Source organism: Prenolepis imparis, unplaced genomic scaffold, assembly GCF_030444845.1.
Source record: "Prenolepis imparis isolate NDT839.2.m4 unplaced genomic scaffold, iyPreImpa1.0 SCAF_8, whole genome shotgun sequence".
Classification (NCBI taxonomy): Eukaryota; Metazoa; Arthropoda; class Insecta; order Hymenoptera; family Formicidae; genus Prenolepis; species Prenolepis imparis.
The window spans coordinates 310,571-337,880 of NW_028141166.1; the positions used below are offsets into that span (position 1 = coordinate 310,571).

Below are 27,310 nucleotides of genomic sequence, written 5' to 3' on the forward strand. Positions count from 1 at the left end.
TGCAATGCCCTGGAATATGTCATCGTCATTCGCTAATTTCTGCAGTTGAAAGTCGACTATTTTAAGGATCTGAATTAGCTGCATTGCCTTGTCTCGAGTTGCGGAGTGCTAGTGCCAGAAAGAATGTCGTCCATATAGGTTTATGTCCTTAAGATTTCGGCTGCTTGCGGAAAATTCCTCTCCTCATCGGTTTTGAGCTGGATCACTCAAAGAGCGAAGTACGGAGTGCAAGTCAATTCGTATGTAATCCATACGTGCAGAATTGATATTTCTGAGGAGCTCCGGGTGCATTAATATATTTTAGAAGAATCGATCTTCGGAAAGTTTATTTGTGCATATACGCGATTATACACGCAAACTCATATTGATCAGTGCCTAGAGTCATTAACACGATTAACCAATCAGAGAGTCATATGTTTAATTGACCAATAAACAATGTGTCCAATTGAATGCCACTTTCGATCTTCAGAGTGTATCAGAATCTGTCAATACATCTTTTCGATGTCGATTGCGAAGACAAATGCATGCGTTCGCCAACATAAAAATGACGGTGTTCAAGTTTTGCTGTAGTTTAGGTCCAGCATAAAGATAGTCATTGGAGAGACTCCACTGGTTGCACGCGATGAGTCATTAAACACGCAGACTTTCAGCTTAGTTGTGGCGCTAGATTCTCGGAAGACTTCGTGCTGTGGAAGAAAGACCTTGTCATGTCTGTGAAAAGCAGCTACTGACGTCATGTGATCCAAAGCACTGTATTCTGTCATAAATTCGGTGTAAAGTTGACCGAAGGACTTTCGCGCTGAATTTGTTGGCGAACTCGCTCAAGTAGGAGATCCGAAGAACGGGAGTCCCCCCGACGCTTGTGAGCGGACCGGAATAGTAAATGAACGATGTATCGCCCGGTCTTGTTGCGAGAATGCATGGTTAGAAAATGATCTTGTTTTTCTGGATTGAGTAACTGACGAGTCACTTAACTTCTTTCTGCAGCCAAAACCACTCAAGCTCTTCGTTGAAATTTACGTCTTTTAAAGCGGAATAGAAGATGAGCACAGTTTGCTGAAACTTTAAAGTGTTAGTGCGAATGGGTCCAGAAACTATTCAGAGTGACATTTGTTGTCGACATTCAGCGATGGACACGTTTGATGGTCTTCGCTTGATGGATTCGACTAACAGGAATCCGTAAACGTCTGCTTCTAATATGATGTTGATTGGATCAGGAATCGTGAAATTCGGATCGGTTAACGGCAGGTAAGATAAGTCCAGAATATAATCGTTATTGGATGGATGAATGCGGCCAGTGATCTTAGGAGGACGAATACAGAAACAATGAATTCGATCGATACGTGGGCTTGGTTGCAGAGAAAAGACGCCTCGAGTAGAGCAGACGTTGTGAACGCTGACGCTGATGATCGACATTGAAGATACATTGAGGATGGAGCAACTGCACCAACAACTTCTGGTTTGAGTCCTTTGATTCTTGATTTAACAACGCACGAACGTTGTCACCATACTTTTGATAATCGTCACACAAGCTGTTGCAAGTAAAACCTGCGGACATTTAAATTAAGCAGCTGCGAGATGGTGAGACAGTCGTGATTGACGCTCCCGATCTGCGCACTGGATATCGAAGCAGTCGAAGCAATCTCCGGACTTATGGTCGCAGCAATGGAGGTGGATGCAGCTTTTCAATGGAGCAATGTGTGATGCTGGCCTTTTCATTTTTAACATTGTTTTATAGTACGACATTTGCTGAGTCGATTTGATCAAGACATGTGATGAAGACAATTGAAGCAGAGGTTCTGAGTAGCGAAATCATGTCGCTAATTGAGTGATTTTGACGCAAATTCCGGACATAATGCGATGTAATTAACGGCATTACAGAAGAAACATCCAGAATTACTTACAACAGTGTGAACGCAAATTGAAAAATTGGACTTGTTAAAGTTTGTTTTTTGCGACGTTGCGGATTTTGAAGTTAGCGCGATATTGCATCGACTCGAAAGCACGAATGCGACTTTCCAAGAAGAACTCGAGTTGCGCAAAAGTTGGAAGATGGTTTGAATGTCCTTGTTCGAGTTTCCAGACTTTGATGGCTTTTGCGTCGAGTCGCCGAGCAACAAAATAAATGATAAAAATATATGTGAATACATTCGAATGCATGCGTGCGTATGCATCGACGTTTATATAAATGTGTGCGGATGCGTGTATGCGTATGCAACAATGCGTATATAGAAATACATAAATATGTGCAAATGCACACGCATGCGTGTGTGCGTATGCGTGGACCCGTATATAAATGTGTGCGGATGTACGCGGACGCGTGTATAAATGTATGGATACGTATTCTTAAGCGTGTACACAACTTGTGTAACACAAACAGTATGCATGCGGATGCGTATATGCGTATGCAAACGCTTATACATCGATATGCGGATGCAAAAAGATGCGTATGCATAGAATCTCGGATGACCGGGAAACGTGCCAGTAGACGAGAGAGTTCATCAGAGACGAGAACTCTCCATGAATCGGCCGGCAGTGCGGGCGGTCGAATATGTGAATAGGTGAGATAGCTCGGCGGAGAAAAAGCATGCTTTACCCCGTTTATATCGCAGAGAGATTTGTGTGAGTGATCTAGCGAGATGCCGAGAAGGTAAAGCAGAGATAAAGTACGCTCTATCTTGTTTCCGTGTCAGGATTCGGAGAGGCTAGGCGTTGTACTAGCTCCAACCATAGACATATAAAATAGACCTAGCATTCCTTAGGTTATATAAGTTGGGTTTGGCAGAATAGAGAGAGGCAAAACATCGGTGAATCTTTGTCCTTTTCTTGCACACGTATTGTGACAGCAATGGCCGGCAATTGACAATAAATCTAACCTCACCTCACCTGAAAGTATAAATTCTTGTGATGAAAAGAGAAAATTCCCCTATGTTTTGCATTTTTGTCCGTTCTGCCAAGGAAGTAGGGGTATAATGCCGATTCTAACTACATGGCAATGAGGGGGAGGAGAAGGGCGAGGGGAACCCACGGCGTTGGGGAATGACGTCATGCGGGGAGGGGGAATGACGACACGCGGGGCGGGGGAAGCGTTCGCGAGGGGTGCCGCGGGGAGGGGGAAACGTCCGCGATGTACCGCGAGGGGTCCGCGGGGGGGGGGGGAGCGTCCGCGATTTTGGTGACGGGTCCGCGAGGGGTCCGCGGGTAGGGGGAAGCGTCCGCGATGTACCGCGAGGGGTCCGCGGGATTGGGGGGGAAGCGTCCGCGAAGTGGCCGCGGGAGGGGGAGGTGTCTGCGAGATGGTCCGCGAGGTTTGGATCCGCGAGAGGGCCACGGGTAGGTGGTGGACCGCGTGGAGGTTTGTTGGCGAGGGGTCCGCGGGGGAGGGGAATGCGAGGCGCACGCGAGAGAGATATAGCAAAAGAGAAGTAGCGCGAAGAGAGAGATAACGCAGCGACAAGATGACGCGAGGCGTTCGCGAAGGAGAGAGAGGTAACGCGAGGCGCATGCGAGCGCAAGAGAGAAAGAGACAGCGACAAGATGACGCGAGGTGAGGTAACGCGGCGAAGGAGAGCGAATGAGAGAGGCGTACGCAAGAGAGATTTTTTCTTTCTTAATAATAATAAGATTTTAATAGGTGGAAAGGAGAGGAATTTTAAATAAATATATTTATTTAATAATAATAATTTTTTAATTAATATATATATGTATACACATATGTGTGTACTGTACAAATGTGTGTGTGTAAATTTAAAATATAAAATATACAATATATAAAATATACAGTATAATAATATAATATAAATATAAAATATGAAATATAAATAGGGGATGTGGGGCGGTGTTGAGTGATGGTGCGACGGCGGCGGCATGGCGAGGTGGATGCGGTTTCTGCATAACACAAAATTTATTAATATTTTCCTAATTTTTTAATTTATTCTAAAATAAAAAACTTACCCAGATTACCAAGAAAACTCGTTTGCAATACAACCAGGATTGAATTCTGTTACATAGAAATTATGAACTCGCTATTCAAAAAAGTCGAGTGGAGAATGATACAAATTATGCGTAAAAATGCAATCATACAGGTTTTTCGTGTGACGTTTTTTGAAACCTATTTCGCGCCTGCGTATTGCCTGCACGATTGAATTTACTGGAGTGTTTGTCGATAGTGCTGGAACATTGGTATCTACGCTTAAGTAACTTCTGCGTAGCGATCTTCTTATTTCTTCAAGTCGCGCGATTCGAGCGGTCCGTGAGTGCAAATCTCCGATCAATAATTTTGGATTTATTTTTATTTCATAAAATTTCCAAAAAAATCTCCATGGTTGTGGGTATTGTCCTTTCAGCAAATCGATACATCCATCGCACTCCAACTCCCATTTACTATAACTCATTTTACGTTCATTTGGATGCACTACAAAATTTTCTTTTTCGAAGAAATCGGCTTTCTTCAACACATCTTTTTCCAGCGATGCAATGTATTCGTCCTGAGTTAGCATCTTCACATCACTCGCCATTTTCACAGCACTTTAAGTGTTTTAATTTTTAAATAGTTTAATGTGTGCAAATAGGACACACACTGCACGATAAAATTTGATTTAGGGAGCATCTACAGTTGCAACACGTTTTCCCTTCAATTAGAGTATATCTTACAGTTTCATGCAACCGCACAGCACGAACATATGAGTATAAGTCTGCTACTCGCAGGAAGCATGTAGAACAAAATTTTTCATGTTCATTAATTTTATAATAAAAGAAAATATTGCACATTTTTGTCAGTTCATTAAAATCATTTATATCGGCCTGTTTTAAAACTCGTACACATTTGTCATTAAAGTCATCGCTACACTCACTATCGTAATCAGAATCTGCTGTCGATGATATTTCAATTTCAGATTCTTCTTCTATAATTTCTTCATCATTTACTTCTTCGACATCTATATCCATGTATTCATCACTATCATCAATTACAATTACTTCTCTATCCATTTTACATTCAAGACTGTCAGAAACGTGACGATGGGGACACATATTATACTGTTGCTCCCCTCTTGATTTTTAATTCTACATCTCTCTTGTTCTAACTGGAGTATCACGTCTCAGCTAGCTCATCACTTTTCTAGAGAGCGAAAAAGTTTTGTCAACTATGCACTTATCAGGCAGGGAAAAAATAATTAAACGCAGATTAACAATGAAATAATTTATTCGTTAGAAGCATCGTGAAGAATAACATTTACAGCACAAGTTATCAATTCACAATCTATAAGTGATTCGTTGTCAAACATACGACTTTCACGTATCGCTTTTGCGGCATTGCTCGCATCGCAGATATTATCACGTTGTAAAACATTTACAAATTGTTTAAACTTTTCAGTAACAATATGCGTATTTTCACACAGCCAGAAATACATATGATCAACACATTTTTCAAAATCGCATAAATGTAATAAAGTTGATGATTTCATGTACAAAGTATTATCTGATAATATAATCTTTATAATTTTTGAAGTATGCATATTAACCACTTCGAGTGTCAGATCTCGAATCCATAGTGGAGTTTCAGTTAACCGCTCAATGTCTGCTCGTTTCTGCATTAGCAATTTCCACGTTTCAATAGACAATACTATTTGATTGCTTCGATTATCTCCGAGAGCTAATTCCACAGAAGATATATTTCCAACGCTGATACCAATTTCCAAATATTTGTACGATGTTGATGTTAGGGCATATCTTCTTCCAAGAATATGAACCGCACGATGAGCGCTATAAATTTGAGGTTATTTAAAAATCATTATATAACAAAAAAAAGTATTAAAACTTACATGTCACATTTCTTCTTGCACAAAACATCGCTCTCCTGAATTCTTGGAACGTAATAATTCATGCTGCTTAAAAGAACCTTTCACTCAAGTAATCAACGCAATACTAAATAATTATTATTACAATTTTGCATTGCAACTGCAATTATTGCTGACGCGATAATATTTTCAACCAATCAAAGCGCCGATGCACGGCTGCTGTCATCCCCAGGTGTTCAAAACCTACGTGACAAAATCAGCTGATTAGCAAAATGTATCAAAGCGCCAATGTACAGCTGCTATGATATCATCCTCAATGAAATCATCGTAAAAATGCAACATATCTAAAATTTCAAGCTCCGCTGTATGGCTGCTATGACATCATCTCCTCAGATGAACTATTAGATGTAAAAAATGCAACATATTCACAATTTCAAGCGCCGATGTACGGCTGCTATGACATCATCTCTCTCCTCAATGAAATCATCGAAAAAATACAACATATCCAAAATTTCAAGCACCGATGCACGGCTGCTGTCACCCCCAAGTTTTCAAAATGTACGTGACAAAATCACACCGATTTGCAAAATCACAATTTTCGAGCGCCAACGTACGCCTGCTATGATATCATTCTCAATGAAATATTAGACGCAAAAATGTATCAATTTCAAAGCCAATGAATCGCATGTGACAAAATCGCAACATATTCGAGGTTTTCAAGTGTCAGTGATCAAATAAAAGTGCTGGTAAGGAGGCATACTCTGTCAGTAGCTTTGTCAGAGGTTCAAGAAGTGCATCTCGAGTAAAGAAATATGGCACAATTGGAAGCAAGTTTGTTGGAGCAATCCGCAAGGGTGAAATCGGTGGAAGAATTCATTGTGTGGGAGCAGCGATGTGACGAATACATCGAATCATTGCAAGAACACAGCCGAATCAAACGCCCACGATTACCGATCGGAGTTCGACAATCACTTGTCGCCCAAATTGCTCGCCTAGAATGGTTGAAAAATTCGGTACGCAGATGTTTCGTACACGCAGGTGCCGGATGCAGTACGCAAAAAAAAACAGATTATTTTGGCGAGAGATTGATACAGCGTTCGAGAGCCGCATCTTGACTGGTGCGGTAATAAACTGTAATTACATCGAACCTCATCAATTTTTCGAGGATGCCAAAGACATTGTGATCGAACATGTGCGACAAGTTATGCAAAAATATTTTAATGTAAAAGTGAACACTGTGTTCAATGGTGAGTTTGTGTCGGGTGATAAGCGCGCCAACAAAAGTATCAATACGAAAAACTGTGAACTCTTTCGCACGTCTGATTTGCGCGAATGGTACGAGCGTCACATTATTGAGCCCACATTGGCATCTCTCGAAGAATTTCAAGAACGCGATAGTGGGTGGGCATTGTCGCGAATAAACAATTTGACTATAAATGTAAACAAATACAACGCAATGCGTGCGGGATACCACATTAAATTACCGCGAGAAATAATGATGAAAAGAGCGGTGGTGAACGTGCAACCAAAAGACAATGCATGTTTTGCGTGGGCGGTGGTCGCTGCTCTGTACCCCGCCGAAAGAAAAGTGGAACGGGAATCTTCATATCCTCATTATACGACAGCACTCAATCTCCAGGACATTGAGTTTCCAGTGACTGTCAATCAAATTAAAAAGTTTGAACTTGCTAACAACATCACCATCAACGTTTACTGTATCGAGAACGGCATCATCCCGATGCGTCTCTCGGAGCAAAAGAAAGACAGACACGTCACTCAACTTGTTGTACGTGGAAGATGGCAACAGCGTTGGACATTTCACATGCATCAAGAATCTCTCCCGCCTCGTGAACACACAATTAAGCAAAGATGGTCACAAGAAACATATCTGCGATCGGTACGTATATTTATTGCAATAAAATTAGATATTAAATAATCATAAAATAATTATAAAATTATAATTTACAGATGTTTGCATTACTTTGGATCTGAGGACAAGTTGCAGACACATATGGTAGACTGCGGAGAGATGAATGACTGCGCTATCCGGTTACCGAGTGATAAGGACAAGTGGCTCACATTCACCAACTACAACAGAAAAGAACGGCTTCCTTTTATCGTATACGCCGACCTCGAATGTGTGCTAGCAAAGACGGAAGAAGAAAAAAACTTTCAACATCACCAAGTATTTAGTATAGCATATTATGTACAATGCTCGTACGATAATTCATTATCCGAGTATTATTCACGTCGTAGTGTAGATTGCGTTTCATGGTTCGCCGAACAACTAAAAAATTTAGCACAACGCGTAAAGACCATTTTAATCACAAATGTTCCCATGGTAAATTTAACATCGGATGAGTGTGAAAAATTTCACAGCGCGACGCATTGTCATATATGCGAAAAACCGTTTGCAGAAGATGATACACGCGTACGCGATCATTGCCATCTGACCGGGCGGTACAGAGGTCCCGCGCACTCAAATTGCAATCTAAATTATAAATAATCATTCTGCATTCCGATAGTTTTTCACAATTTATCAGGTTATGACGTACATTTCATTATCGAGGATATAGCTACAGCGTTTGAAGGGAGCATCGAATTACTTCCGATAACAAAGGAAAAATATATATCATTTACAAAAACTGTAAAACTCGAACAAGACAATTCGAAAAATCATATTAAATTACGTTTCATCGACTCGTATAAATTTCTCACGACAAGTCTCGATAAATTGGCATCTTTTTTGAATAAAGAAAAACTCAAAATTTTACATTCGGAAATTAAAATTTTTACCGACCGAAAATTTCAATCTATTAACACGGAAGGGTGTCTTTCCGTACGAATATATAGACTGTGTCGACAAGTTGCAAGATACATGTTTACCGCCGCGCGAATCATTCTACAGTTCCTTGACCGGTGACACAGTATCAGAGAGCGATTACGCGCACGCCGAGAACGTCTGGAACCGATTCTCCCTTCGAACGCTAGGCGAATATAGCGATCTGTATTTAAAAATTGATGTCTTGTTATTAGCAGATATTTTTGAAAATTTTCGATAGTTGTATCAAAAGCTATGGACTCGACCCCGCGTATTATTATACTCTTCCCGGGTATACATGGGACGCCATGTTAAAACATACAAATATTACGTTCGAATTGCTTACCGATATCGACATGGTTATGTTTATCGAACGTGGTATACGCGGCGGTCTAAGTCAATGTTCCAACAGATACGCTCATGCTAATAACAAGTACATGCAGTCGTACGATCCATCGAAACCATCATCATATCTCATGTATTTTGATGTAAATAATTTATACGGATGGGTAATGTGCCAACCATTGCCATATGCCGATTTTCGATGGGTCGACGACATATCTAATTTCAACATCTTGTCAATAGCGCTCGATTCGCATACAGGCTATATCCTCGAAGTAGATTTAGAGTATCCACAACATCTTCACGACACACACACTGACCTACCGTTTTGCCCGACACGTGACAAACCGCCCGGGAAGCGGGAAGATAAGGTTCTCGCAACGCTATATGATAAGAAGCGTTATGTCATACACTACCGCAACCTGCAGCAATGTATGCGACAGGCCTTCAAGTTACAAAAATACATCGCGTATTAAAATTCACTCAATCTCCATGGCTCCGAAATTATATCGAACTTAATACAAAATTTCGAACACACGCGAAAAATGATTTTGAAAAAAATTTATACAAATTAATGAATAATGCGGTATTTGGCAAGACGATAGAAAATGTGCGTAATCGTGTCGATGTAAAACTCATCACACATTGGCATGAACGATACGGTGCAGAGGCAATGATTGCGAAACTAAATTTTCACAGTAGAAGCATCTTTTCTGAAAATCTAATCGCTGTCGAATTACGCAAACTCGAGATAAAATTTTATAAACCAATCTATGTCGGCATGTGCATACTCGACATCTCCAAAATGTGTTTATACGAATTTCATCACGAGTACATGTCACCGCTGTATCATGACAGATGCCGGGTAATGTACACCGACACAGACAGCCTAATATATCACATTGAATGCGAAGATGTATATGAGAATATGAAGCGCGACGTGAGCAAATTTGATACGAGCGATTACGCTGTGGACAATGCGTACGGTATACCGCTCGTGAATAAAAAGGTACCCGGTCTAATGAAAGATGAAAACAACGGCGCGATAATGACCGAATTTGTAGGGCTTAGAGCAAAAATGTATGCCTTGCGAGTGGATGGCAAGAAAGATACCAAAAAAGTAAATGGTGTCAAGAGTAACGTTGTCGCAAGAACGATAACGTTTGACGATTATACGCGGTGTTTGGATGATGATATTGAAATGACACGTAGTCAGTCTTGTATAAGATCGAAATTGCACGAAGTATACACCATTCGCAAGACAAAAATTGCTCTAACAAGGGACATGTCACAACTGTCCGGAACCGATTTGATTCTTCAAATATGTTGTTAAATACACAAATCTAAAAGACACGTATTTTTTTATATGTGCGGATATTGAGTTTTAAGGGGTGAAACACCCCTTTAAAGAAAAACGGTATTTTTCTTTAGGATCGAATATCTGGTAAACTATAAGAGGTAGAAAAAAAAGACGTACAACAAATTTTAATGGCTTGAAGAGTACTTTAAAGTTATATGAACAAAATTTTTTTATTTTTATTTTTTTTTAAATACCCCCACCACTTAATTTTTTTTTTCAAAATTTAAGAAATTTTTTTACCTAATTTAAAGCTTATTTTTTTCCAAATTCAACCATGTGTAATAAAGTTATGTTACGAAATATCATTTTCGAAAATTAATTATAAACGCTCCCGTATATACACATCCGTGCTATGTGCGTAAGTAATTACCGTCGAACAATAAGATATATAAAAAATGTTTATGTATAATTTTTATTTATGTTTTCTATGTATTTATAATTGTGTATTATGTATATTTATATTTAAAAAAATATATATTTGCATTTTATATTATTCACTCATTATATACATTATAATAATGATATTCGACAAAAAAAATGTTTCAAGCATAATGACTTCTTGCACCAAGAACATTTTACTACAGCTATATTATTGCAACCTTCGATTTCACATTTTGTTGACGTTTCGTCTAAACTAAAGTGTACTGGATTTTCAAATTCGTCTGGCCTTTCATTCATATAACCACTTTTAAACCACGAATATTTAAATAAGTTTTGATATCGTGGGGATGACAATTGATTATGTATCAAAGATTGCAATTTTATTATATTATTTCGTTCATGTAAATTTATATTACTTTCCAACAGTAAAACCGTATCTGAAAATTTTTAGAAAAATTTTTCCAAATTCTGAATCCATAAACATCTAATGGTTGTATTTTCCCTGTAGTTCCTTTCGGTATTATCATAGTAGTAATATGTGTTCCTGGAGGTGTTAAATCCGAAATAGTATTGGGGCAATGTCCAATCCATGAATCAATAAGAAGAACGCTATTAGGACCAATGTTTGCAAAATAAGCTTCTTCTAACCACATTTTAAAATGATCTGTATAAAATATAAATGTTAATTTAATAGTTTTTTATGACTCTTATTAAATTGTTAAATGAAATAAGTTTGTTAAAGAAAGTAATTATATAAGGAAAATACCTGATATCATTTTACCAGATTTCGATACTTTTACAATAACATTTTCTGGTTTAAATAAATTTTCTTCTACTCTTGGTCCAAATTTACCATTAGCTTCTTTTAATACAATAAATAAAGGTGACAACAAATTGCCATTTCAGGATATTATTGGTTGTATCGTATATGAATGGGTTGTTGATGATATGGATTGCACGACACGTTCTACTTTTTTTTCTCCCTGGCTAGACAATGATCTTCCAGAATGAATTTCCAATTGGAAACCACTTTGATCTGAATTGTAAATATTTTCAGACCCAAACTGTTCATTAAGAGGTTTTACTATTTCCAGAAAATCATCAGCTGATTTTTGCAAATCAACAGAATCTTCTAATGTTCTTCTAGTGACAAACTTCGTAACTTTTCTTGAAACAATTCGGTGAGACTTTTTGATTTAGCTATCCAACTATGAGATACTTTAAATATAGGATTTAAATTTCCTATTTCTTCTTGAGCTTGTAAAGCCCATCTTTTTAGATCAATATCATGAACCATGAATCCTGATTCAACAGCTGCAGTAAATTTATCATGTGTAAATTTGGAGATGTAAGATAATTTTTCTATACGACTTCCACCTGATTGTATTTGTTCTCCCCATCACCTTAACTGACGTTCAGATGAAACTCTTCTAAATTTACTTTGTACTACTTTTAGAGGACGATTCCTTTTTTTGTCATTTTGTCTGTTTTCATCAGTGTCTCGATGTCGCCAATACTCAACAGCTCGTCTTTTATAAGAACTATCAAAATTTGTATCATCATTTGAACAATGAGGATGAGAATTTAAATTATCTTCATTCCATGCTTCTTCATCATCTTCAATTATTTCAAAACTATGTAATTTATAAGGTTTTTCATAATCGAGATATATTTCTTCCGTTACTTCCACACCATTATAATGAAAAACGCTAGCAATATCTTTTTTATGTTTTCCTTTAATTCCACTTCTGCTTCAGTTACTGGCGTTTCTGTTAGATATATTGAATTTATTGACATCAATAAAAGTCTAACAACGTTAAGCGGATTGATAATTATATTCAAAGATGTTAAATTTTGCTTTTTATTGCAATAGAAAAACAGTTTACACAGATATTATTACAACGAAAAGACTACATTGACTGTGAGAATTATGCTGTTACATGAACAATTTATATTAACTTATCAGAAACACGTAATCACATAATCTTATGATTCATTTAACGTAAGATATAAAATTTGTTTATGCCAAATATTGCGACATCTATTTATTTGCAAAGATTTAATTGTAATAATTATAACTTATCTGGAACACGTACACATAATCTTATCTTATGATTCATTTAACGTAAGATATAAAATTTGTTTATGCCAAATATTGCGACATCTATTTATTTGCAAAGATTCAATTGTAAAATAATTTTATTATAGAATAAAATTGTTTTCAATTTTTATAGAAGAAATTAAAGAAATAATAAAAGAACTGGGGGTATATTTAAAATAATTCTTATTAATTATATTTAAAAATGTTTTTAAAAATTTAAATATACACAATACGCAGTTATAAATACATCGAAAACATAAATAAAAATTATACATAAACATTTTTTATATATCTTATTGTTCGACGGTAATTACTTACGCACATAGTACGGATGAGCGTATATACGGGAGCGTTTATAATTAATTTTCGAAAATGATATTTCGTAACATAACTTTATTACACATGGTTGAATTTGGAAAAAAATAAGCTTTAAATTAGGTAAAAAAATTTTTTAAATTTTGAAAAAAAAAATTAAGTGGTGATGGTATTTAAAAAAAATAAAAATAAAAAAATTTTGTTCATATAACTTTAAAGTACTCTTCAAGCCATTAAAATTTGTTGTACGTCTTTTTTTTCTACCTCTTATAGTTTACCAGATATTCGATCTAAAAGAAAAATACCGTTTTTCTTTAAAGGGGTGTTTCACCCCTTAAAACTCAATATCCGCACATATAAAAAAATACGTGTCTTTTAGATTTGTGTATTTAACAACATATTTGAAGAAGAATCAAATCGGTTCCGGACAGTTGTGACATGTCCCTTGTAAGTCCGTACGACGACAAGCGGTATATCATACCTGAAACCACTGATACATTACCGTGGGGACATTATAAAATACTATTGTAAATAATAGATATATATTTGTTGTAAATATGTATATTTTGTAAAATATGTAAAAACTGTATATTATATGTATGTATATTATATGTATATTAGTATGTATACCATGTAAAATATAAAATTGTATTATTTATAAAGATTATGTGTTAGATGTTTTTACAATATATTATTTGTAAAATAAACAGTGTACAGATATTTTAAATAAATGTTTATAATACATTATTTTTATGTATCCATGAGTTGTGTGATTTATCCAGTCCCAACCATTTCACATAAACATCATCGCCTTTATCGAGGTACAAACGTGGTTCGAAAGTGGTTCGAAGGTGGTTGATCGAGGTACGAACGTGGTTCGAAAGTGGTTCGAAGGTGGTTGATCGAGGTACGAACGTAGTTCGAAAGTGGTTCGAAGGTGGTTGATTGAGGTCTTTTGGGATTTGGGATTGAGATGCTATATATTATAGATATATCTGTAGTATATCGATAGAACGTTGCCGGTATATTTAGGTATATCTGTAGTATATCGATAGAACGTTGCCAGTATGTATAGGTATATTTATAGTATATCTATAGAACGTCGTCAGTATGTTATTGGTATATCCATTAGGATTATAGGTTAGGGTTAGGTTAGGTTATATTAAATAGTAGTTAATATTTGGTGAATTTATTAAAAATATGTATTTCAATAAATTCAAAATATTGTTTTACATTTTTATATTTACACTTATTCTATATATGCATTTCTCTATCTATATATACATATATATATCTATATATATCCCACACAGAGCTACATATCTAATCGATATCTACTGGATATCGACATATCCATATAATGTCCATATCTACTATGGATAATCAATAGATATCTATTAGATATCAAAAATATCTATATCTCCCGTATAACCAGCTGGGATATCTAGTGGATATCCACATATTATCCACACATCCATGTTAACTAAAAATTTATTAAAAATATCCACTAGATATCCATTAGATATCATATAATGTCCACATATTCACGTCCACTAAATATCTAACAAGGATATTTAGTGGATATCCACTTATTGTCCACATATCCATGTCCACTAAAAATCTAACAAGGATATTTAGTGGATATCCGATTATTGTCCACATATCCACGTCCACTGAATATCTGACAAGGATATTTAGTGGATATCCGATTATTGTCCACATATCCACGTTCACTGAATATCTGACAAGAATATCTAGTGGATATCCACATATTCTCCACATATCTACGTCCACTAAAAATCTAACAAGGATATCTAGTGGACATCCACATATTCTCCACATATCTACGTCCACTAAAAATCTAACAAGGATATCTAGTGGATATCCGATTATTGTCCACATATCCACGTCCACTGAATATCTGACAAGGATATTTAGTGGATATCCGATTATTGTCCACATATCCACGTCCACTGAATATCTGACAAGGATATTCATTAGATATTTACATGTTATCTACATAATATCCATGTCCACCAAATAGCTACGAAAGACATTTATTAGAGATCCACGTGTTATCTACATATTCATTTCTTATTCGTAAAAATGTTTGCCAGAAATATTTAATAAGCATATATCCATTATTAATTAGAAATTAAAATCTAAATAGTTATATTTGAATTTTTTTTATATACGTATAGTTAATATTATTATTAACTATTCGATATTTTACATTTTATATTATGTGCGTAATACGCATACGTTTATCTTCTTGGTGCCTATTATAATTATGGTTCTTTATTGGGTGAGTTTACTCACGAGGTGAAAATTACAAAGTGAGCGATTCACTAATAGATTATCTACGATTTCATTCGTCGAAATCTAGTGAATCTCTCACTTTCGTAATTTTCATCTTGCGAGCAAACTCACCCAAAGAACCGCAGCACTCTTATTTGTATTTAGGCGCGTAACTGCAATACATGTGTGTACATATATATCCCTGAACATGAAAATCCCGATGATTGTGCGCGCCGCGGCTACTTTGTCATTAATTGGCCACTTTCCAATTCATGGCGCCCTTAACTGCGCGATGTTGTTCTGCGCATATGATCTGACACGCAATTAGCTAATCGGAGACATGTGAGCTGCCGAGTCAAGCCGGCATCCGGTATCCGGTAAAGAATGAGGAAGCACGTAGCACGAGGCCATTGTTACGTGATTGTTACGCGAGACGTATGTACCGTGTGTGAATCAAGATAAATCCATGAAAATCCAACACATTATTTGTATACTGTGCATCGGTTTGGGTGTCCTTTTGTGCACGAATTTGTTCTGTAAGTATATTTTCTTTTCCTTTTGATTATTCTGTATAAAGATATACTCAAAAATTATTTTGCGTTTTGTGACCACTTTGGCTAATCGTGATACGTAATACACGTAATAATGTGCGTAATAATATATTTCATATATTTATTTTAGCAGTAGCATATACATATATCTAAATTAATTTGATATAACTAAATTATTTTGTTGCAGTGCAATTTCAACAATCGGAAAGACTACCGAGTCTTACATTATATTATGGCATCGGTATTTGCCGGTATATAGTTTCAACCTTCCAAAAAAGATCTCGAACTAGTGCTTCTAATAGGTCCTCGTTTCAAAGAATTTGGCATCGGAATTTGTCAGATATATTTCTCATAAGTTATTTTTAGTATAATTAAATATCTTTTTTTGCAATCTTGTTTTTTCAATTATAAAAATTTTGCTGTATATGTTTGTCTTTATTTTATCTTTATAATATATAACTAAGGATAATAATAAACTTATATATCTTTTTGACTTGCATCACTTCTCATTCTAATAACTTATTATTATCATGTTATATATGCTGTCGCTTTAGATTGAATAAATACTATATTTGCGATGAATATATATATATATTTTTGGAGTTGCATATATTTAAATAAATTTGAATATTTTGTTGCAGTGCAATTTCAACAGTCGGAAAAACTACAATGTTTTCCATTTTATTCTGGCATCAGTATTTGGCATGTAGTTTCAACCTTCCAAAAAAGATCTCGATCTAGTGCGTTTCAAAGAATTTGGGATCGGAATTTGTCAGGTATGTTTCTGATAAGTTATTTTTAGTATAATTAAATATTTTTTTGCAATCTTGCTTTTTTAATTATAAAAGTTTTGCTTTATATATGTTTGCCTTTGTTTTATCTTTATCTATAACTAAGGACGATAATAATTTCATATATATATTATAATAAATTCATATATTCTTGATTTGCGATACTTCTCATTCAAAATTTTTGTCAGTCACATTAGCTGTTTTCGTGTCATATTAGCTATTATCGCTTTAGATTGAATAAATACTATATTATAGTGTTGAATATATTTTCAGAGTTACATATATATCTAAATAAATTTGAATATTTTGTTGCAGTGCAATTTCAACAGTCGGAAAGACTACCGAGTCTTACATTATATTATGGCATCGGTATTTGCCGGTATATAGTTTCAACCTTCCAAAAAAGATCTCGAACTAGTGCTTCTAATAGGTCCTCGTTTCAAAGAATTTGGCATCGGAATTTGTCAAGTATATTTCTCATAAGTTATTTTTAGTATAATTAAATATCTTTTTTTGCAATCTTGTTTTTTCAATTATAAAAATTTTGCTGTATATGTTTGTCTTTATTTTATCTTTATAATATATAACTAAGGATGATAATAAACTTATATATCTTTTTGACTTGCATCACTTCTCATTCTAATAACTTATTATTATCATGTTATATATGCTGTCGCTTTAGATTGAATAAATACTATATTTGCGATGAATATATATATTTTTTGAGTTGCATATATTTAAATAAATTTGAATATTTTGTTGCAGTGCAATTTCAACAGTCGGAAAAACTACAATGTTTTCCATTTTATTCTGGCATCAGTATTTGGCATGTAGTTTCAACCTTCCAAAAAAGATCTCGATCTAGTGCGTTTCAAAGAATTTGGGATCGGAATTTGTCAGGTATGTTTCTGATAAGTTATTTTTAGTATAATTAAATATTTTTTTGCAATCTTGCTTTTTTAATTATAAAAGTTTTGCTTTATATATGTTTGCCTTTGTTTTATCTTTATCTATAACTAAGGACGATAATAATTTCATATATATATTATAATAAATTCATATATTCTTGATTTGCGATACTTCTCATTCAAAATTTTTGTCAGTCACATTAGCTGTTTTCGTGTCATATTAGCTATTATCGCTTTAGATTGAATAAATACTATATTATAGTGTTGAATATATTTTCAGAGTTACATATATATCTAAATAAATTTGAATATTTTGTTGCAGTGCAATTTCAACAGTCGGAAAGACTACCGTGTCTTACATTTTATTCTGGCATTGGTATTTGCCATACAGTTTTAACCCTCCAAAAAAGATCTCAACGTTGTGCGTTTCAAAGAGTTGGGCATCAGGATTTGTCAGGTATATATGTTTTTCATGTCATATGAATTAATTTATAAATTATTGTTTTGCGTTTTTCTGATTTTTGTCTTGATTGTATATTTTATTCCTCATATATATTTGATACTTAATACGAGGGATGAACTGTTAAAAAATGTACAATGATTATCATTTTTGGCAAGACAACACATTCTGTTACTACATTCTGTTACTAACATTGCCATTGTATTTCTTTCATTAGTGATGATGATGAGAATTTATTACTAATATTCTTCTTTTATTGTTTGTATTATTGCTGTTATTGCTGCAATATTAAGTATTTCTAGGATATTACTTTTTTACTTATATTGCTAGTACTATCTCAGTATATTTCTCTTAAACATTTTTTACAATTTTATTTATTTTATTCATTTAAGCACCCCAGCAATAGTAATTTATTAAAATTAACTATTATGAAAGTTAGAAGATGTTATAACAGGGTGTATACTCCCGGGAAAAAACCTGGTAATTTCTGGAACTTTGTTCAATCTTGAAAAATCAGGGAATGGAATTTGATTGGAATTCAGGGAATTTTTAAAAAAATCTTTTTAGTAATTTTATTCTTATTTAGCATTTAAGAAACATATGTCTAACATATCTTGGCAATATTGAAGTTTTTATTAAAGTTTTTTGTGATTTTTTTTTATTGACAATCTATTTTTAGTACCAATATTTTATATAAATTATAAATTTCATGGAAATTTGTTCAATTTTTCAATAGATTATATTTAAATAAATTAATCTGCTTATTTATTTAATAAATAATTAGATAAATAATAATTTAATAAATTTATTTAAATAAATTAGTATTTTTTGAGACGTTTATAATAAATTATTTTTTAAACAAGGTTTAAGATTTTATTGACCAACACTGACTAAGACTAATTCTTATATTATAAGACTTTATTTGGGAATAATCTCAATTCGAGATTTATTTCCCGACTCCCCTCTAACTAAGAAATAAATCTCGAATTGAGATTATTCCCAAATAAAGTCTTATAATATAAGAATTAGTCTTAGTCAGTGTTGGTCAATAAAATCTTAAACCTTGTTTAAAAATTCGACTGGCAAATCACATCTTACAAATTATTTTTTGTTTTATATTTTTATTTTTATCAAGAAATTCTCAGGGAATTTTTTTACAAAATTTAAGTAGACACCCTGTATAAACATTATTTGTCAGAATATGTTTTCACATGGTTAACTTTTACATAATCAAAATTCAAATTCATCAGTTTCTCGTAGTTTTTCAATTACAATTAATGAATTATTTGCATTTAATTCTAATATGCATGTCAGCATTAAAAATTATAAATTTTTTTATTAATGCTGTTATATTCTTTTGACGATTTTCTCCCTTAATAAAAAAATTTTTGCGTGCTACATGGAATATGTGTGCTTTTCAATTAAAAATTTTTTAAGAAAAAATTTAATATGTGTTTAATTAAAATAAGAAACGATAATATTAATTTAGCAACTTTGTTTAAAAAATATAAATAATAGTTTTTTTATAGTAATTAAATATTTACTGAATACACACTTCTTAAGATAAATCTAAAATTATAGTAGTTTTCTCAAATAACACTACCGTATTAATGTTGATATATTGTAACGTATTGCAATGTGTTTCTAGCATATTGCTAATATTGTTTGTTTTATTCAATTACACAGTGATACAAAAAATTACTTTTTCTTTCTCTCCGAAGTGCGATAGTACGTTTCCTGAATATTTTTTTGCGCTGAACACGATGCCGTTGTCAGACTTTGTCTAGCACGTCAGGATTTTGAGTAAATTGAAATAAAAGGGGTAAAAAAGGGGCATTTTTGGTTATTTGTAATATTTTTTTGCGGTTAAAAGAAACTGATTTCTAAATAAACTCAACGGCATCTGAAAATATAATTCAAGAGCTTTCAAATAAATTTTGGTTCATGATCGTACGATTTTTTTCATCAAGTTATGACTGTTTGAATTTTAGACATTCTGTATAATTTACAAGAAAGGTAAATATTACTTAATTAAAGTTTACCTAAAGTATATACTTGACCTATTCTTTAAAAATAAATTTATATTACAATTATTTTTTATTTGCTTCTAAGTATGTATTTACCTTTCTTGTAAATTATACAGAATGTCTAAAATTCAATTTAGGTATAACTTGATAAAAAGAATCTTACGATCATGAACCAAAATTCATTTGAAAGCTCTTGAATTATATTTTTAGCTGCCATTGAGTATATTTAGAAATTAGTTCTTTTAGCTGCAATAAAATGTTAAAAATGACTAAAAACGCCATTTTTTGCCCCTTTCATATCAGTTTACTCAAAATCCTGACGTGCTAGGCAAATTCTGACGACGGCATTGTGTTCAGCGCGAAAAAATCCTCAAGAAACGTACTATCACACTTGGAAGAGAATTTTGTGTACCACCGTGTTATTACTGTTTTGCCGCAATATATTTTTAATGAAATATATAATATGGTTGATGCTTAGACTTAATATTACAAAAACTTATTTTATGAATGTTTTTTTTATGAAACTCCAATTTTTGATGTAGTGGTAAAATTTGTTAAGAGTTGTTTAGTGTTTTTAGTTTTGAAATGGTTCATAGTCCTTTATTATTTCTAATTTGAGTGTATTTATATACATTCATTAATACAATCACTTTTACATAAAATGCATGATGTTCTTATCTCATTGTACTACACTATGTCTGATGTGGTGACAGAAGTGATACGTGTTAAATAATCGTTAAATAATCGTATAGCAATTATACATATTACAATTTTGTTGATGTAATATACATTTTCTCTACTTTCTACATTTTAATTGAAAAAGTATACGGTATCTTTTTATTTTATTTTATAATTATTTAAATTTTAATATTAATTTAATATTAATATTTCTGAAATCGTGTTAAAGTCATATTTTTAAGGTTATCAGATTTGTCTAATAAGAGAACAGTCGGAAGTGTCCCTTACCAATTTTGATGCACTTTAAATATGTTGTAGAAAATCCAAAAATATTAGATCCATATTTTTCTTTAGTTGCGTATCTCAACGTTTAGGGGTTGTAACAACTTGTTGAAAATAACAGATTTTTTTATTTTTAGCAAATATTTTCGAAAATATTAAGTATATGAAAAAATCTTTTGCACAAAAGTTTTATGGTATATTTATTATACTTTTTATAATGGTGTATTCACAATTTTTCGAAAATGTCAAATTTTATGATTTACCTCTCCCTCCCACCCATATAATTTTTGCAAAATTTAAAAATTTTATAAAAAAAATTGCAGAATATCAAATGCCAAATCCAACCATGTATATTAATATTATGTTTCAACGATTTAATTTTTGTGAAAACGATAATATCATAGTACTATAGGCGCCGCGCTATAGGTAGGTGTTATGTTATTTCTTTTTAGTTGCCCTGACATGTGTTATATGACATGATCCTATTAAACAAAACTTCACAAAGATAAACAAATATGTCAAGTACATAAAAAATATCTTTCAAAAAAATAATGTACCTCTAAAAAATAATATATCTTCTAAAAAATGATGTATACATATAACATAACAGTACAATTATATATGTATATCATACAAAATATTTATTTGGAATATAATAGTGTAATTTTATATACCACATACAATACAAAATTAAACATATTTTGAAAATTAGATTTTTCTTAATAAAAATAAAATGCATTTTAATTTTTTGAGAAAATCTATCATACCTAATATTTCTATAAGCAAAATTGATTTTATGACAAATATTCAATACAAATTCTCACAAACTGAATTGTTTCTAGTTGTAAATACTTGACTAATTAATTATTGATTTCATATTTAGCTTTAATTTTATATTTTTTAAAGATACATAATTTTTTAGAAGAAAGTATTATTTTTTTAGAGGTACATTAATTTTTTAAAGAATATTTTTTATGTACATGGCGAATTTTTTTTTCATCTTTGTGAGGTTTTATTTTATGGGATTGTCATGTAACATGTTAGCGCAACTGAAAAAAATAACGCAACATCTACCTACAGCACGGCACCTATAGTACGATATTATCTCGTTTTCACAAAAATTAAATCGTGGAAACATACTATTAATTTACATGAATAGATTTGGCATTCAATGCTTTTAAATTTTTGTTCTAATAAAATTTTTAAATTTTGCAAAAAAAATGGGTGGGGCTAAATTAAAAAGTGATATTTTCGAAAAATGTGATTACACCATTGTAAAAAGTATAAAATACCATAAAAATTTTGCATAAAACATTTTTTTATATATTTATATTTTCGAAGATATTTGCTAAAAACGAAAATCCGTTATTTTCGAAGGGTTGTTTCAACCTCTAGATATTGAGATACACAGCTAAAAAAATTATGGGTCTAATATTTTTCGATCCTCTACAACATATCCAAATCGCATCAAAATCAATGAGGGACATTTTCCGACAATTCCCTTGTAAGTATATTAAGGTTCTAATCAGGGCTGCTTTCGCGAAAAATCAAAATGATCCAGATTAAAATGACCCTGCGCTGTGATTGGTCAAATCTGAAATTTCATTGAATAAAATTTCAATGAGATTGAATCTCATTTTGATTTTTCGCGAAAGCAGCCCATTTTTTACTATTTGCGATTAAAATATATTTGTTTTTTATTAATAATTTTACGGTAAAGATTTATCTTTATTGTTTTACAAAAATGTGTGTTATAAGTACATATTATGTTTTGTGTTTAGAACATAAATTGTTTTATTATTTATTATAAAAGTAATATAATTAACTTTAAAAAAATATTTAAATATCTATGCACAACAGAAAAAGATAGTTATAATATTTTTGTAGGATATACCAAAATATCAATCATGCCAAAACGAAAATTACTGTCAGAGATGTCAAAAAGACATTATCATCGATTAAAATGCAATGCACGTAATATCACAATTGCCGAAAATATGAATAAATTGTCGACGGATTTTGCTAAGGTACACGATGTACAAAATTCAAGCGATATTATTGAACACGTAATTACTGATGTCAATTACGAGCTTGATCAGGCAACAAATGTTGCACTAAGAAATGAACCACCACGACAATATTGTAATGTTCCTGACAATGAAAATATTGCATATAATCTTGATTATAATAGTAATTTAAATTTGGAGGATTTATGTCCGATTGCATTCACTTTTAATAACAAGAAAAATGCTGACTGTACAAGTTCGTCCACAGCTGCAACAATTAGGCAAGATTTAACAAACTGGGCAGTACAATTTCAAATATCACATACAGCAGTTACTGCATTATTGTCAATTTTAAGAAACCATGGCTTTGATAACTTGCCAAAAAACTCTAAAACAATGCTGAAAACACCAAAATATACTAATGTACGGAGAGTTACACCAGGTGAATACTTTCATAATGGCTTAAGATCAGAAATAATGCAGTTTCTACAAAAAAGTCAAGATGACGTTGATTCAGTTTCAGTACAAATCAGTATAGATGGATTGCCAATTTCAAAATCCTCTACTAATCAATTGTGGCCTATTTTAGGCTCGGTGAGACCCAACCTTTCTGATATTTTTATCATAGGTTGTTACTATGGTTCCAAGAAACCGTATGATTGTAATGAATTTTTGCGTGATTTTGTGGATGAAGCAAAAATTCTAGCTGAACTTGGGTATAAAGGAAAATCTATACGTGTATCCATAGATTCATTAATTGCTGATGCACCCGCAAAATCTTTTGTAACTGCCACAAAAGGACATACCGGTTACTTTAGTTGTCCAAAATGTACAACTGAAGGTGAATATATTAGTGGGAGAATGTGTTTCCCAGATATAAATTGTACTAGTCGGACAAATGAAAGTTTCCTTATACAAAGACAGATAGAACATCACACTGGGTCGAGTATTTTATCAGATATACCGAATTTTGGAATGATAAGTCACATCCCATTGGATTATATGCACTTGGTTTGCATTGGTGTGGTCAAGAAAATTTTGAATCTTTGGTTATCCGGACCATTAAATGTTCGACTGCCGGCACAATCAATAAGCAGTATTTCCAGATTGTCTATTGAAATGCGATCATCGATACCCGTAGAATTTGCCCGTAGACCACGGGAATTAAATTTTTTGAGCTTATGGAAAGCCACAGAATTCAGACTTTTTCTTTTATATACTGGTCCCATTGTTTTGAAAAATTATATGAAAAAAGATGTCTACAATAATTTTTTAACATTACACGTAGCCATTCGGCTATTGTGTTCTCCAGATCTTTTACATATTACTTATGCGGAGTCTTTACTACAACACTTTGTGCAGTCATTTATAATCTTATATGGATCACATTATGCATCTTACAATATACATGCACTTATTCATTTGGCAGAAGATGTTAGAAAATTTGGACCCCTGGATACATTCAGCGCTTTTCGATATGAAAATTATTTTTAAAAAATAAAACAATATCTTAGAAAAGCTGAACGTCCTTTACAACAAATTCACAATCGTTTGACAGAATTGGAACATTGCTTATCGTTTGAAAAAAAACATAGAAAAATGGGTGTACATGGAATACACAATGCGGGCCCAGTGTTGCCTGGAATGAATGGTCCTCGATATTCAACATTTTCAAGAGCAGATTTTACCCTATCTATTCATAATCCAAATAATTGCTGTGGTTTAAACGATGGTTCGATTGTTATCATAGAAAATATTGTCAGTAATGCTGTTAATGATCTTTTCATTATTGGTCGAAAATTTATCAATTTAAGTGATTTATATACCGAACCATGTAATTCCTCCTTGTTAGGAATATATAAATCGACAGGATATGAACATTTATCGGTCTGGCCTTTAACTTCTCTGAAAATAAAATATGTAAAATTCAACATTTCTGATACATTATTTGTACTTCTACCATTGTTGCATAATGTACGTATATCTATTCTTTTTCTCGTTGATATGTATATTGTATGCATTGCATACATTTTATACATTTTTATCTTTCAGATTTAATATATTTAATTTGGAAGATGGCTCTTCCGAACAATCTATTCCATTTACTAGAATTTGAGGATGGAATACAAGTAGTACCTGATAATTGGATACAAAAAGACAAGAAATGTTCGTATCCTAATTATAAAACAGATCATGATATTATTAAAGCAATAAAAAAACGGCAACCTCCTCAAGACAATTGGTTCACGTATCCAATTAAACGAATATTTGGTGTATATGGTAAGTATCACAAGAGTTCTTAATTTACTGTCTGTCTTGTTTGCAAACTATTATGAAAAACCTATTGTTTATAAAAATCATTATAATATATCATTTTTAGATTCCTACAATGAAGCACGCAGTAAAGTAAAAAAGGCTGAAATGAATTCCGACGTTAATACTGATATTGATGATAAAACACAAAGAAAAGTCAGAGCTAGAAAACAGATTGAGACTGATGATGAAAGCGATACCGATGATGAAAGTGATGATAGCAATCCATCATGCTTACCAGCATATCCAAAAGCGCCTAGAGTTTATACAAGTAATATTAAAATTGTTTTTATCACGCGTGTCTTTTGAGATATATTTGAGATATGTTTGAGATCAGTAAATATGGTTTGCATTGAAAAAAATTTAAAAAAAAAGAACCATTTGAATCTGTCTTTATAGTCGAGCAATAACATATTTAAAGAATATTTTGAATTTTGATAAAACCATAAATATAGGGCATTGATATACATTGTTAGTATTGAAAATTTATAGTTTACATTACGTATAACGTATATTATAGATTTTTAGTACTAGCAGTGTATATCAAAATACGTCCAATTATCACGATATTAATATTGTCTCATATTTTCTCAATAATCTTATTCTATATTGTAAAAGGTCTTAAATATATATGTATATATACATATATATGTATAATTTATTTTTATATTTATATATATTTGTGTTATTCTTAGATTATCTTCAACGTATTGAGAGAATGTTAGCAGACATAAAATTTGACATAAATAATCTTGTTGAGCAACATCAACTTTTATCGACTAAAATAAATTCAAATGGTGGCAATCTGACACCAGAATGTCTTAGCCCTATGTCAAATGATGATGAATTAAGCAAATTATCTTTCCCTCTGAAAACTATAGAAGAAATGGAATCTTTACAGAGTACGCTTTCTTCAAACGAGGAAAATTCAAAAGAACGTATGGTGAGTTACGTAAAGTGATATATATACATATTAACATATATATATATATATTCATTTTTAACATATATCATTCATTTTGTACATGCTTTAAAAATTTTCAGTTTAATATATTGGCAGCTATTGGTGGAAGTACCTATGAAGAAATGTCTAAACGAATGCTTTTATATATTTTTACAAATGAAGTTGCTAGTTTATACAGTTGGGTAGGAGGAAAGGGAAAACGAAAACTTAATCAATTGGAAATAATGAAATTAATGTTTAGTAAGTTCAAATAGTGTTTATCAAACATAATTTGGATATTGAAATATCAATAAATATTAAAATTTTTAAATAAATAGATCAGGTTATTTATTAAACATTCTGGCAATTAAATATTCTAAAAATTAAATTTTTTTGAAAACAATTTTTTTCGTTTACTGCAAATATGATATCGCGAAGACGCATTTCTATCAATAGAAATAGTATGAAAGTACACTGAAAATAAAACATTTATAAAAACTGTGGTTTGTTTGTTGCAGAAGTTGTCAGGAAAACATTCCCTTGCGTCACGGAGAAAGATTTTGAAATAAAATGTAAAGATTGGTTCCGACACGCAAAACACAGATTTGAGAATGAGAAACGACGGCAAAATAATTCAACGCAGGTTAGGGTTTACGTTAAATATATTTATTAATAACTATCTATTACTGTCTTATAGGTCTTAATTCTGTATACACGGTTCTGTATACACATTTCAAAGATTGCGCATTCTTTCGAGACATTAAACTCCAAACTAAAAAGAATGGTTTGTTTCATTGTTTCAGCAATAAGATGCCAGAAGCATACTGATGAATACTTATATGACGTGGATGTGCCTATCATTTGTGTCAAATGTGTCTAGTGCAATTGTCGTACATGGGCTATCTCATCGTGAGATTTTCACTGTTTACGTATCT

The 27,310-nt window shown here is 32.6% G+C and overlaps 1 protein-coding gene and 1 pseudogene across 6 annotated transcripts; one reads left to right on the forward strand and one right to left on the reverse strand.

Moving 5' to 3' along the window:
• Positions 1-10,815: 10,815 nt before the first annotated feature.
• LOC145939830 (uncharacterized) lies at positions 10,816-13,127 on the reverse strand (annotated as a pseudogene).
• A 2,635-nt stretch (positions 13,128-15,762) lies between these two features.
• Positions 15,763-27,297, forward strand: LOC145939679 (uncharacterized). Of its 6 annotated transcripts, XM_083044174.1 has the most exons (11): positions 15,763-15,952; positions 16,609-16,743; positions 17,074-17,226; positions 17,524-17,658; positions 17,989-18,123; positions 25,172-25,399; positions 25,500-25,703; positions 26,128-26,375; positions 26,477-26,636; positions 26,894-27,018; positions 27,179-27,297. In XM_083044174.1, exons 1-11 carry the CDS (start codon positions 15,883-15,885, stop codon positions 27,182-27,184), a joined length of 1,599 nt encoding a protein of 532 aa, XP_082900300.1. In that variant the 5' UTR covers positions 15,763-15,882; the 3' UTR covers positions 27,185-27,297. The 6 variants fall into 6 exon arrangements, 5 of the variants coding, with proteins under 5 accessions (XP_082900300.1, XP_082900299.1, XP_082900297.1 ...); XR_014425872.1 differs by lacking the exon at positions 26,477-26,636; XM_083044173.1 differs by lacking the exons at positions 25,172-25,399; positions 25,500-25,703; positions 26,128-26,375; ... (1 more) ...; positions 26,894-27,018; positions 27,179-27,297 and adding exons at positions 23,001-23,960; positions 24,549-25,087.
• The last annotated feature ends 13 nt before the right edge of the window (positions 27,298-27,310 follow it).